The sequence below is a fragment of the Phaethon aethereus genome (assembly GCF_964289735.1).
Source record: "Phaethon aethereus genome assembly, chromosome: 19".
In the NCBI taxonomy this organism is placed as follows: Eukaryota; Metazoa; Chordata; class Aves; order Phaethontiformes; family Phaethontidae; genus Phaethon; species Phaethon aethereus.
In genome coordinates this window covers 790,620-804,879 of record NC_138595.1, presented here as the reverse complement: position 1 = coordinate 804,879, position 14,260 = coordinate 790,620, and the positions used below count along the sequence as shown (strand labels likewise).

Genomic DNA, 14,260 nt, shown 5'->3' with positions numbered 1-14,260 from the left:
GTTTGGGTGGAGAAGAAAACATGGCTGAGTGTGTCTGCTTAAAGTGATTCTCTATTTCCAAATATGAGAGAACTGAACATCTTCAAAAATCAATACAAAGCCACTTCAGCATAAAACAAGAGGAGATTAATACTTAACTTGTCTGGAAAAGGGGAAGAGAGATGGTGGAAAATGTCTCTGGAGAGAGAGACTCAATGAAATTCGAAGCTGCCTGTTTAATGCGAGAGGTAAAAGGTTTAAAATTAAAACCCCTCCCCTTCCATTAACTGGAAGCTAATGAGGTGCTGGAGAATTGGTATAATTTGGCATGGAAATGGGTTCTAATTTCTTTCCTTTTTTTTTTTTTTTTTTTGCTATGCCTGAGAAATTTGTCAGACTGATGATTTCTGCTTGAAAGCAAGCAGCCAGGTATTTTCTGCAAGAACAAAGAGATTTGTTGGTCCAACAAAAACTTTATTAAAAGGCTTTGCAGTGCGAGTTATGCGCTCTTCCCTGCCTGCCAGTGAGGATGAAGGAAGCACCCAGGCTTAACAGAATTCTTTCCTCGTACCCACTCATGTTCTCTTACCCACCACACGCGGTTTGGCATCATCCAATGTCATACTGAGGTGGCAGAAACGCGTTTCGGGGTGTTTTGAGAATGGATTGGGCTTTTCCTTGTGGGGAAGAGGGGACCTCAACACTCCTCTGCTGGAATTACTGTGTCTTCAGCAGCTGCTGGAGAGACCTGCTGCTGCTTCAGCCTTCCAGGGACCCGTCAAGATCTGTTGAAATACGAAAATACTAATCTTGGATTTAAATTTAGATCTTGACTCTTTGAAGAGCTACACATGTGCTGTGTAGGTCAATACGGATGGTGTGCTGACGGCTGAACTGCCGTCAGGTGGTTCTGGGGTGAATTAATGTGGCATGTTGATAAAAATAACATCGCACGTATTTTTATCATCTGACTTACAGTAGAATGCATAAAGAGATTACAGTGATGATGGGTTTTTTGGTTGAATTTAAAGAATATGTCAGATTAGAGGTTTTGCTGAAACATTTAGATAGAAAAGGCCAGAGCTAAGGCCATGTCATGGCAGGCGGGGGGCAGCAGGCAGGAGGAGGCAGTGAGAGCGGCTGCCAGATGTGGTCTGTGGCCTTTGTGAGCCGTTTGCTCCCGAGCAAACACATTTATTACAGACTTTGCCAGGAGAGCCCCACGCGCTGTTAATGATTGACTGTACTGGCCAGGGGGTTTCCAGGCAGCTCGTGCTCCACGTCCCGTCGAGGCCGCCAGGCCGTTGCGCCGTGCGTGAGGTGGGTGAGGAGCTGCAGGTCGCGCTCCCCGTCTTCCCCCAGGAGCTGCTGCGTGGAGGGGTCCCGCTGGGGCGGGATGCTCATGGTGGGGCGGCAGTGGTGGGACCTGAAGCCCCTGCGTGGCCCCCAGTGGGCTGCCTGTTTGCGGCGGAGTCCCCCCAAAAGCCCTGACCTGTCGGCTACGTCAACCCGCTGCACAGCCGCTCCGGGGTCCTGCGCCCCGCTGCCAGCGGGAGGCTGTGCTCTCCCTGCTCTGAGCCCAGGCTGGTGAGAGCACGCCGGGCACCGCTTTCGTGGGTTTGGCCAGACAGTGCGGTAGGGTAGTTATGGCTCCCCTGAGGCTGGCGAAGCTGCGGAGCACTGAGGGGTTTTGGGCAGATGCCGACCTTTCAGTCCCGTGCAGGGCTGGAGTTTCGCCTGCGTGTTCTCATACATGCCTACAGCACGGACTGTGTTTTCATCCCGCTGAGCAGGAACATGCTCAAAAAGCTGTGGCTAGTCCGGTGTCTAATTCCCGTGAAAATTAAACTCGCAGAGGAGGAAGGTGAGGTGGGGAGGGGGGCGGGGAGGGCCAGAGAGACCCGGGTGTTTTATCGCCGTGGCAACAAAGACTTCCAGGGAAAGGTGCTGAGGTTGTGAAGTGGATCATTTACAGTTTACTTAATTAAAAAAAAATAGAATTCCTGGAACAAGCTGTGTGCCGGCTCCCCCGTGTGAGAGGAAGCCGGAGGGCTCGCGGTGCTCTGTCTGCAGCGGGAGGGATGCTCGTCCCAGGCACAGGCACGGCGGGCGCCTGGCTCGGCCCAGCTCCGGGCCGTCCCGCACGGGGAAGGTTTGCCGATGTCTGAAAAAGGCAGAAAAAACCGTTGGCAAGGCAGGAAGAAGCGCTTCCCTCTGTTCAGATTTCTAAGGGGCTGTAATAGAACTTCTCCCGTCCAAGACCGCGGCGGATGGTGGCGGCGCGGGCGGTTCTCATGAAGCCCCCGTGGGCACCGTCACCCGCCCCGGGGGGGCTGGCGGGCGGCGGCCCCGGCGCTCGGGACACGGCTCAGCGGGCTGGCGGCGGGCCGCGCTCAACCGGGCGGCCTGTCCCAGCCCACGGGCGGCCTCCGGGCGACACGCGAGCTCCGCGGCGCCGCACGCGCCCCCGGGCCTCGGGGCGCGGCGCCCAGCGCGCCGGGGCAGCCCCGCGGCGCCGGCCCGAAGGCGAGCGGTCGCCGCTCCCGCCGCCGCTGCCCGCGGGGCTCGCGGCCCTGCCCGCGCACGCCGCCGGCAGCAGCCCCGCGCGGCGGCGGCGGGAGCGCGCAGGGCGGCGGGGAGCGCGGAGGCGGGCGCGGGCGCGCCGCCGCCCCCGCAGGTGCCGCGGCGCGGCCGGAGCTCGGTCGGCGGCGGCGATGAACCGGCCGGCCGGGAGGATGCGCTCCCGGCGGGCGGGGATCCGGGCGGCCGTGGTGCTCATCGGGCTGCTGCACCGGTCCCGCAGGCAGAGCAAGGAGAAGAGGTGAGGCGCGGCCGCGCTCCCGCCGCCGCTGGGCAGCCCGGGGCTGGGCCGGGGCACGGGGGCTGCGGGCGGAGAGCGGCCGCTCTTCGGCCGGGTCCCGTGCGGGCGAGGGGCGCGGGGGCGCGGAGAGCCCCGGCAGCCGCCTCGCTCGCCCTGGCAGACCGGGAAGGACCGCTCGCCGTCGGGGGCCGCCGCGTCCGCGGAGCTGCCTTAACTCGGCTCAGCAGCTTTGCCTCCGCGCCCGGCAGCCGCGGGCGGCCGCTTCCACCCCTCGGGGACTGAGCCGCGGGTGGTTCGTTGCGTCCCACGCCGCGTTTCGAGGCAGCAGCCGTGTCGGGGGCACCTGCCCCGCGCGGCCCCGGCCCTCTCGCCACGGGCGCCGCAGAGGGGGGCTCGCTCCGGTCCGGCGGCGCGGCCTCGGCCAGGGAGCCCTCGGCCCCCCCGGGCCGGCGCTGCTCTGGCAACTTTCTTGTTAAAAACGGCAAGAAACACGCAGCCGGAGCCCGGCGGTGTGCATACCTCTGCTTCGGGGCGGGAGCGACGTGGGCGCTGCTGCAGACTGAGGGGTTTTTTTGGGTGTTCAGTTTGTGATTCTGTACCAAAAGATTATGAATGAAAAATTGATGATATGGACTCTTTATTGTAAAGTATCCCCCGGCCCTCCAGGCAGTGAGCCTGAAAAATCAGAGTAAGTGGACTGGGGATGATGAAGCTCTAGCTCTTTGCCCACCCACAGCTTTGGGCCATGGGGTCCATGCCCTGTTTTTCGGTGCTGCCGCCTTGGACAACAGGCGCCCCTGAGAGCAGGCTTTCCGAGATGCCTTTATGACTTAGCGGTGGCCTGCCCTATAGTTTGTTTGTTGCTGTTGTTGGTTTGGGATATTTTCTTCTCCTTTGCTGGGGTTTTAGGTAGATTGTCAAAGCTAAATTGTTGCCCCCCCCCCCCAGGTCCTGATGGTCCTGAATAAACAGCAGAGATGGGTGCTCACATGCCACAGCCATGACCCCTCTCCTCCCCTGCCCCCAGCTGGGACTTGGGGTGCGGGGGCTGCGTTGGGGCGCCCCGGCGGGCTTCGCCATTCCCATCCCTGTGTTGCCCCTTGTTTTTTGTTGTGTTTAGCCCAGGCCCATCACTGCTGCAGCTCTGCCCACGGGCTGTGGGCTCCAGCTACGGGCCAGCATGTTTGGGAGGGGCGGGCTGGCTGGCTTGGGGGTGGCCAGGGCCCCTCTGCCCCCACAGTGCTCCCTGGTCCGGAGCATCTTCTCCCACTTTCACGTGCTGCGTGTAGGGAGCATCCGAGTGCTGGGGAGGTCTGTGCCGCCGGCGGGGGCCCGAATGCTCCTCCGAACACCGTCCCCACTGAAACTCGTTAGCCATCCTGCCTGTGCCTCAAAACGTGGCAGGGAAGGAAGGGAGTGCTTCACCAGTCACACTGAGCAAGACTTTTCCCAAAGAGTCGTCTTTCCCCTAGGTACCAGATTTCTATGAATGAGCTCAGCATGACACTTGGTGGCTGAGACAAAATTTGGCTCTGAACTCTCACAGAAATCTGGCCAGTGATGTGTGAGTCTGGGTTTTTTTTTATTTTTTTTATCCCCACCGTTGTGTTAAGCACAAACCCTTCCAGTGTAGCTCTTGCTGTGGGGTTTACTGGGGACAACGAGAGTCACACAGGCATCTCAAGGGGAGAACAAGATCCTGAGGAGGGTTTTTCCTGCCTGCAGTGGACTGAGGAGCCTTCATGGGAGCGATTGTGAGAATTCAAGCAGTGCTTTACGGTGGCTGCTTCGTCTTACGCAAGCTGCCAGGGCCATCAAAGTGACATAATCTACAGGAAAAGGAAGGGACTGCTAGCGGCATCGTCAAAAGGGTCTCTGTTCCTCCACCTGCTCCTATTTTCTTTTTTTCCTCCTACATTCGATCTTTGTTCTGCGTTTGCAATTGAATTTTGCTTTGCATGAGCCATATGCAAGCCTGGCAGGATGGGTGGCAGCTGCAGAGTCCCTGGTGGCCCATGTCCCTTTCTTGTTAGCAACCCAGTGAAGTGCAGCACAACAAATCGACTTCACCAGGCTCCCCTGGCAGAGCCGGGGCGATGCTCACCGTGTTCCGTCTGCCCACAGTCAGTCTGTCCGTGCCCGTCCTGTGCGCTTGAGCTGGAGAGGGGCAGCGGTAACGCACACCAGCGGCTGGGGCCTGGGGGGCTGCTGCTGCGGTGGGCTCCGGGCTCCTCCTAGCTCCCGTCCCACACTGGAGACCCAGGATTTGGAACCGGGTGCTGAATGTCCCACGTGCAAGCCAGGAGGTGCTGTGGTGGCCATCCTGTCGCGGGGTAAAGCCGATGGATGGGTGCCTCGGTGTGGGTGCACCCCTCCGTTCGCTTACTGGTCTCAGCTATGTTGTAGGCAACTGGGAACAAGGCAAATGTCTTTTCTCGCTGCTGTGAGTTTACCGTTTAATTCAGCGAGGGCTACTCATGGGTAGTCTGTCGCCCGGTGCCACTGAGTGACATCTTTGTACTGCTGAGGTCAGTTTTAATCCCCATTTGCTTCAGGGGGACGCTCACCAGAGCAGCATCCTGCGCGTTTTGGGCCTCTCCCCTCCCGCTCCACCTCCCACCCCGGCGCGGCTGCTGAGGCGGGGACAGCGTCCCTTCGCCCTTCGGCGTCGGTTCTGCCGGCCGTTGGAGACGCTGGTTTCTAGGAGCTGTTCTCTGTAATTTGCAAATTATTGAATCAGCTCAGAGACGGCTGCCCAAAGCTCGCCGGCTCGTGTTTGTCAGGAATCGGATCAGACGAGCCTTCTGGTTTTAAAAGGCCTGTGAGTGCCTGGGCTGGTTTACCTAAATGCTGTGGGAAGTCACCACTTTCTCTCTAATCGGACAACAAAAATTGGAAATGATAAAAATCTCTTTCCACCGTTAGTTGCGTATCGAGCCTTACTTTCCTAGCCAGACCGAGCGGGAAGTCCTTGGCCACTTGGAAAGAGCCCAGTGTCTGCAGAGGTGCAGGCAAGGCAGGAGCCAGCTCCTCGCTGTCCCCCCGAGCGGAATGGGCAGTGCACGGCACAGGCAGCAGTGACCCACACAACCAGTGCAGGCAGCGCTGCCCGCACGAGCACGGGATGCTCCGAACTGTTCTCAACAAGTTCTCGGTGCAGAGGAGTAATTAAAGCTAAAGTCGCTGGCAGTTAAATGTCACCTTGCTCTGAGCAGGGCTTTGGTTCCCGCTTGTGCGGGCTGTGCAGTCGGGGAGGCTGCGTGTGCGCACAGATGCAGGCTGGCAATTGGCAAATACATGATTTATTGCAAGAAATCTAGACCAGAAAATGCTGTGTTTTTAATTTGCTGACTCTCAGGCTTCAATGCAAGAAGGTAACGCTGCAGGGTAGGGCCAGCCTGAGCCCAGGACTAACAGGGTAAATCATTTTTTTGGGGAAGATGTTGCCCGGTGGGGCTCTGCCCGGTGCTGGGTTAAGCCCCGGGGCACGGCAGCTTCGCAGCAGTAGGTGCACGGGATGACACCGGCTCTGGGGTGGCTGTGGAGCCCCGGGGCTGTCTGAAGTCAGCGGCAGCCCTGCAGCAGCCTGTGTCCTCTGCAGGCGTCCTCCCTGGGATGAGTGATGATGCAGCGAGATCCTGCCTGCCTGGAGTCCCGGGGATTGGATGGAGAGCTGTTCAAAGTCAGAGTAAGGTGCCTCGTTCAGGCACTCACTGCAGATTGCCAGGTGTAAAATCTCAGCGAGGTGCCCTTCTCTCTGTTGCAAGAAAAAAAAAAAAAAAAAGGTTTTGGTCGGGGTTTTTTTGCAACTTGTGAGCTGCTGACTGAGGGCTCCTGGCCACCTCCGCGCCCGGGGTACCAGCAGGCGCTCACTGGTGTCCCAGGAGCTGGGTGCCGGAGGCTCGCTCCCAGCCGTGTGCCGTGAGACGCAGCAGCCGTGCGGGACCCGCCTGCGCGGTGCGGGGATGGAGAGGAGCCTCCCGCAGAGGGAGGGCAAGCAGCCTGGGCTCCGCTCCCACCACCCGCCCCGGGATGGGGGCTTAGCCCGGGGCGCTGCGAGCATGAAGAGCAATACAGAGGTACAGTCCCCTGCGAAAACTTAAGACGCTGGGCACTGAATATTAAATAAACTAAAAAGGGAGCAGCTGGCAAGGTGATGCCCATCAAGGACAAAAAAATGATGGGTCCAAAAATAGAGGCTGTTAATTTACAGGATAATCTGTGCTGTCCTTTTCAAGGATACAGCACATAGACAGGCTGAACTTGTTGCTGCAAGAGTTTTGCACCTCCTTAGGCCAGGTTTCATCTGCAGAATTAAGCGTAGGGATAAAGGTAACCTGCAATGCTCCATGTTTAATTTACACAGCGTAACAAAAGGTAGAGCTAACCACTTAGTGGGAAACACTTTGCCGTGTCAGATAATATGTTGACATCTCCCCTTCCCACGCATGATTTATATGAATGTACCGTGTCAATTTAGAGCCTGTCTGGTAAATCAGATGAACAGAACAAGAAGGTGGGATGCATTAGAAGTTTTTCATTAGGCTTCAGACTGAGAAAGCAAGTGGCAAAGTGTGCGCTCGGAGGCAGAGGTTCAGCTGGGAAAGCTGAGGGGGAGCTCCAGGCGTCCTGGCAGCCCTAGCTCTGTACTGAGCGGGGCATTTTAATCGGAATTTCAGTGTGTCGGTGGTGTTTACCAAATTCAGGATACGAATTTGTCGGCGCTTTTGGGATGTGATCAGGGATGCACTAAAGACAAGAGAGAGAAATCACCTGTTCTGTCTGTGTTGGGAATTCACCAGCATTACAAACTCAGTGCCCCCGCACTCAAAATGGGGGGAAAAATCCCCATTTGCCCCCCCTTAGAGACAAGCAACGGCGGCAGCGCTGGCTGTGTGGGCAGCGCCTTCCTGGTGGGGGCTGGTGGCAGCGGGGTCCCCCCCAGCACAGCCCCATGGCTGCAGCCCCGGCCCCGGGGGGAACACGGGTCCTGTGCGGGGATGGCAGGGCTGATCTCATGTTCTCCGTTAGGAAACCCTGCAGTTGGGCCTGCACAACTGCATTAAGGTGTTTCTTTAATTAGATTTACTAAATATGTAGGATTCTAATTCTTTCTTTTCCTTCTCTCTTAATTTGCCTAATGAGAAAAACGAAGAAATAAAATTACAAAAACGATGCCCGCGTTGCCTTCGGGAAGGCCGGTGTCCAGCTGTGTGGCCGTGCTGCTCCGGAGGATGCTCTCGCCCATCCCGTGCGCTGATGCCTGGCTGCAGCCAGGGTGGGCTCGGGGGTGTGGGGGCCGGGCGAAGCACCCGGCTGCCTGCCAAGCACTGGGTGCTGCCTCCGGTGAGCGAGCGCAGCACCATAACCTTTGGTTACCTTATTGATCCTTGAGCCGCGCGTCTGCCGTGGCGCCAGGGAAAGGCAAGTGGGGAGTGATCGCGGGGGCCATTTATTGGAGCTGTGCAGTGCTGAGGCCAAGCTTCACCTCATCACACCATTCCTGCCGTCCTCCCCACCCCATCCTCTGCCCCGCTTCCCAGTTGCCCTCTTGCGTCGTGTCTGCTGCCAGGCTGCCCAGGCAGGAGACGTGTTTTCTTCTTGCACTGCGCCCTCCTGGTGCAGGACTCCTTGGAAGAGCCGTGAGCCTTTCGGGAAGGCTAATGCAGAGCGCGCTGGGGGCCATGCTGCGGGAGGGTCCCGGCTCCCCCGGGGCGAGGGAGGCCGTCCCGCTGCGCAGCGGAGGCAGTGATGCTTGCACGCTGTGCACCGCCGGCATCCCCCAGCCAACTGGTCTCTGGCTTTGCAGGGAAACCCCCAGGGAGGCTGAGCGTGCCGGGGCCGCTTCCCGGGGCCCCTGCGGTGGGTGGGAGCTGGGCACCACGGCATGAACGCCTGGGACCTCAGCTGTGGTTTGGGCTCCACGGAGACTTGCATCCCTGGTGCCGGCCGGGGCTGGGTCACGGCGTGGGGCTGCCATGAGCACCCGCTGGCTCTGGCACCGTCTTCAGGGGAGATCCCCGGGGGCTGCTTCTCCATGCGAGCACGCCGGTGCAGAGATAGAGACGTGCTGATCTTCCTCATGATTCATTTATCATCCCGTGAGGGTAATCTGTTTGGGAATTAGACGGATGGTCCTTGACCCCGTAGCTGATGGCAGACTGAATCATCCGAGTCAGTGGTTGCAGTTTAACGTAACAGATTTCCAGTGCATGGAGGCTAATTACAAGGGATGGCTGGTGAATGGGTTTGTTTTGCTCTCCCCGGAACTGCAGGAGCAGTTCCAGCAGTTTGGCCCCAAAGCAGCACTCAGCATGTGACAGAGGAACACGTTGTTAAGTTGTGTGAATGATTTTATAATGCTTGGAATATGATGCTATGGCAACCTGCTACAAATCCCAGATCAAATCAAATTATTTGTGTGCATCCCTGTAACTTTAATCTTTGCAAAGTCTGATATATTTTATGCCTTTGAGGCCACTGTGCAGATTAGTGCAATCAGGCAGAGCGCAGGGTTCAAAGCAAGGAGAGCAAAGGATGAGTGGTTTGCTCCAGATCAGGCTGTGCTTTAGTGTCCTAGAAAGTCAAAGAGCAAACAGTAAAAATCTGTCATCCTCGGCTTTTTTTCAGCGGCGGAGTCATGGTGAGTTTGTGGAGAGGAGAAAGCGAAGGTGCTCAGTAAACAATTCGGGTGGGCAGGACATGAATTCTGCTATTGCCTATGCACTGTCCCACATGGTTTTAATTTATTTCTTGCGTTGACAAACTGGAAGATGCTAAGAGCTTAAATGAGAGGTAATGTAAGGCAAGTTTGACCTGTTCTGATTTAAAAAAATAGAAAGAAAAAAAGACATGTATTGGTTTAATGTAATGTAAAATGTCAGCCCTGGTCCAGATTCAGATTTGGACCCAAACCACTGGTATTTCCCCCAGTGGCTGTGGCTGCGGTTGCACCGCTGGCACAGCCTTGGCGGTGCGCAGCCCTTGGCGCCCTGCGGCTGTGATGGGGACGGGTGCTGCCGGCCCCGCTTTGCCTTCGCCCCTCGCAGCCGCGGCGCAGCTCTCTGCTCTGCTCCTCCTGCTCCATCACGTTGCAGCCCAGAGGCCAAAAATCCCACCTTCCCGCTGCCTGTGGCTGCCCGTGCCTGGGGAGGAGCCCAGCGGGACTGTCCGAGCGCAGGGGAATAAGTCCTGACGTCAGGGCCCCGCCGCCCGCACGCCTGCGCTGCCCCGGGCTCCGCAAAGTGCAATCGGCAATTAATTACAGGTGTCAGAGGATTTGGCCTGCTGGGTCACGGGGGTCTGCGAGCCGGGTCCCGGTGTGCCGGCAGCCGGTCTCGGCTGCGGCGCTGCCCGGCACGGCGGCGCATCGTCCTGCTCCGCGCCGTGCTGCTCCCTCCGTGCCCCGCCTGGGCTGGGCTTACGTCTCTGGGGCGGATGGAACTCCAGCCCTGAATTTCCTTCAACATCCAGCCGGTGTTCCCCTGGCTGCAACTGCAGTCCCTTAATTCTTGTTCCTTGGCCATTGACTAACGAGAACCATCGATCTGCGCCCTGTTGGTCCCTGCCTGCCCGCACTCGCAGGCGCCGCAGCCCCCTCCTTGTCCCGTCTCCGCACGTGCGATACGTTAACAGCACGGGCCGACAGCCCGCGGCCCCCCCAGCCAAACCTGACCGTGCCGGCCGCGGGCTGCGAGGCACCGCTGGCTGCTCTCCGCTGCTCTGCTGCGAAGCTGGTCCCGCAGCGACAGGGAGAGATGCCAAATCCCCGATGGGGGCCGTGGCGCTGCCGAGGGTGGGCTGGGGTCCTGTGGCGCGGGGCCGCGGCCGGGCGGGAGGCCGCAGGGCCTCCCCGCACCCCGCAGCGGGCGGAGGGCTTTCTCCTAAGCGCGTCTGTGTGCCTGTGCGTGCGCAATTGTAAATGCACGTGCGTGCGCGTTTATGTCTTCCGAGAGATGGGGCCAAGCTCATCAGGAGCAGGAGTCTCGCAGCAAGAGCGGTCGTGCGTGCCGGCAGGAGGAGCGGGAGCGTCAGTCCCTGCTCGGCAGGGACGCTCCCAGGAGCCGCTCCTTTGCTCACGCAGGCGGCTGTGGGGTTTTGTACTCGCTGTCGTGCCAACGGTCTCGTCGAAAACTTGCCTGCGGTGCCCGCGGCATCCCCGCTGCAGCCCGCGGTGCACGGCTCTGCCCAGGACGGGCTGCAGGCACCCGACCGAGCCTCCCCCACGACCCGCGTGGGGTCATCTGCTGTCACGAGAGCCGGGACTGGCGGCGGAGGGCAGCGCGGGCGGGAGGGCAGGCGCCGGGGCGGTGGGGCTGGCGGCGAGGGCGGGCGTCACAGAGGGTCGGGTGCACACCCCCTGGCCGGAGCCGCGCGTTTCAGAGAGGGCCCCCGGCGGGCATCGGTGCCCGGGTGCCGTGCCATCCCGGGGCGGGCTGCCATGGGAACCAAACCTCGTTACTGTGAGATAAACAGCTGGACGTTTTGTCCCGGTTTCTGCAGGACTAAGCTGGCGGGGACGAGAGAAACGGAATTAAATCTCAGGTTTTCTGCCCCGCAGAGTAGCATCTGGCAGCACCGCTGCGGGCGGCGGCTTGCTTGTCTGCCTGGGAAGCCCCTGGTGTGAGGGGAACAGGGTGTTTCTGCCAGATGAGCGGTGGAGGGCCGAGGTCGTGCCTTTTTGAGGCTGGGGGACTTCCGTGTGATGCTTCCGTGGCAGGTCCGTGTCACGGGGGCCGCTCCCAGCTCCCCCGGGGTCTCGTGTCCTCGCAACGCCTCGCGCTGCCTCCAAAGGCAGTGCCCGTGCCCAGGAGCCCGGTGGCGGACGGGCCCTCGGCTGGGCCCTGCCAAACCCGCGCCGGGGCGTCCCTGGGCTTTCTGCCGGTGTCACCGAGCCAGAAGCCTCCTCGGCCCTCCATGGCGCCGGCTGCCGTGGATCCTGCCCAGGCAGAGGGTGCCAGATGGAGGGAAACCGTGGGGATGGGTTGTCATGGAAACCCAGCCCCGCCGTCCCCGCGCGCCGCACCGCGCCCCAGCCCTGCAGCCGGGCTCCGGCTGGCTCCCGGGGACGGAGCCTGGGCGCTCGGCGGGGCGGCGGTGAAGGGTCCCGGCCCACCCTGGGCACGGGGCTCTTCAGATGACTTTTATCATCTTTTTATGCTGTCTGTCTGGTTTTCTCTCAGATTCAAGGTTTTCTCTCAGATTCCACAGGCAGCCCGCACGCCCGCGGCTTTGCCGAAGAAGATGAGCCCTTATCCCCTGCCTCACGCTCTTGCTTGGGGCACGGGGGAAGCTGACACGCTTGTGTTTGGTTTTTCAGGAAACAGGAGCTGCTGAACAGCACGGATGTGACCGTCCCAGAGCAGCCGCTGTCCCCCCCCCTCACCGCCCCGCCGACCATGAAGGTGAGTGCGTGGGCGACGCTGCGCCGGTCGTTGATGCTGTGCGGGGCTGTGGGCGCGCGGTCCGGCCGAGGTGCCGGTTTTGGAAACTGAAGCTGGCGAGGAGCGGCACTTCCAACGCAGCGGCTGTACGGATTTGGGCTGTTCCCGAGGGAGCAGCAGTAGGTGGTTTCTGGAGTTCAGCCTGCAGCGTGTTCAGACACCATCAGCGGCAGCGGGGCGTGCGTGCCGGCGGGCCCCATCCTGCACTGCCGCTCACGTTACGCAATCACGAGCGGCGGTGCCAAGCAGGGTGCAGAATCCCAGCGCTGTTATCCTTCTAATAACCCTCCCTGGGTGCCGCGGCGGGCGGCTGCTTGCCAGCACGAGGCAGACGGCGCGTCCCCGGCAGGCAGGCGCTGCTGGCAGGGTCTGACCCACCGCTTGCTCCTGCCAGGGACAGCTCGGCTGCTGCCTTTTGCTGTGGTGGAGGCAGCAGGTCACGGGCCAGAACTCGCCCCCTCTGCTCTGCCTGTGCCGGGCTGCCTCTGCAAGGCTCTGCTCCTCCTGCAGTTTTCCCAAACCCAACTGGACAAGGTCATGAGCAACGCGGTCAGACCTGGAAGCTGGTCCTACCTGAACCGAGGTTGACCAGGCACCTCCACAGCTCCCGGCTCACAGTTAACTTGTTGAAATAGTCTCAAGCGAGCGGGGAGTGCGCAGCCCTGTGCCAAGCGGGGCGATGCAGAGAGCCGGGGTGGTGACCTGGGGCAAAGCTTCAGAACGAATTTGGCAGGAAAAGTCAATGTGAGACATGGAAATGAATGGGAAAAAAGGATAAAATGCAAGACGGGCTCACCAAAAGCGGCTTCTGTCAGAGTAACCTGAGCCATTGCTTTGATACCAGAGTTTCCAGACAAAGGCAAGCGTAGCTCTTCTCCCCGGGTTGCTGCAGAGAGCTCAGTATGCAACCACCCGGGAAATGACTCATTAAGCCGGAGGAGATGAGATGGATGTGAGGATTACGAGGTGGCTGAGAACCTGGTTAAATGGTTGTTACGAGCAAGTGGAGCTGGAGATAGAGTGTTGAGTTGGAGGAGTTTATTAGTGGAGCTTCTGACAATCTGGCTTATGTAGGGTTTTGTGTATGACCTGGGTGCACAAAGCAGTCAGGAGCTGACACGGTTCACTGGCACCTCGTTGGGCTGCAGAGGAGGAGCGGGGTGGTCCTGGAGGGTGGTTGAAGCCTGGAGTGATGGCGGGGAGCGGGAACGTGCCTCTGGGGGGATCCTGCCGGCAGGGGGGGCATTATCCCTGGACACCATGGGAAACGGGGGCAAGGGGAGATCCCGCCTGCGGGGCGTAGCCGGGGACGTGCAGCGTGATGGGTGCGGGAGGTGCCGGCGTGCCAGCAGCAGAGAGTGCTTCCTGGTCCTCGTGCCAGCAGCGTTCCTGGCTGGCCTTGGCCCGGCGCCCGAGGAGGGGAAGCCAAAGCCCCTGCGCCCTTTACCAGCCTCAGAAGACAAGACGTCTGCCGGGATGGTGAGCGCGACGCGCAGCCCTGCCGGGGGCTCCGAGGGATTTCACCTCGGGGCCGATGCTGCATCCTGTGGCGCGACGCCCGGTGCCCACCTGCCCACACGCCGCCAGGGAAGCGGCGAGCGTCCACGTTTCCCACGTGGGCCGTCGTGGGCGAGCGCCTCCATGGCCCCGGCCTGCCCGCCCTGCCCCTGCGGGAGGAAACAAACCGCCGGTGCCGTTTATTTTGCCTTGCAGGAAGGTGGTGCCTTGCTCGGTGACACCTGCCGGGGGTGCAGGCAGCACTTTCCGTGACCGTGAGCGCTGCAGCCCCGCGGCATCCCTGGGGCTCGTCCTGCCGCCGTGCGCCCTCGTGCCTTCCCAGGCCTTACAGCAGCACCTCTGTCCTGAGAGGTTCTGCCTTGGCCTTGGCCCTCATCACGTTTTAAATGGAAATCCTGCCATTTAGCGAGCCTGCTAGCTAAGCAGGCTAGGAGGTGGCCACCGGTGCCGGGGTCTGCTCCCTGCCAGGGTGCTGATGCAGGGGAGGCTACGGGGGGTG

The 14,260-nt window shown here is 60.2% G+C and overlaps 1 protein-coding gene across 1 annotated transcript in view; it reads left to right on the top strand.

Annotated features, from left to right (window-relative positions):
• Positions 1 to 14,260, top strand: part of RAP1GAP2 (RAP1 GTPase activating protein 2) — a gene marked incomplete at both ends in the record, with an annotated part of 76,242 nt that overhangs the window by 39,107 nt on the left and 22,875 nt on the right. Inside the window, one exon of the mRNA XM_082008710.1 lies at positions 12,120 to 12,204. Within this exon, the coding sequence (XP_081864836.1) occupies positions 12,120 to 12,204 (85 nt within the window). The remainder of the gene's footprint in view (positions 1 to 12,119; positions 12,205 to 14,260) is intronic.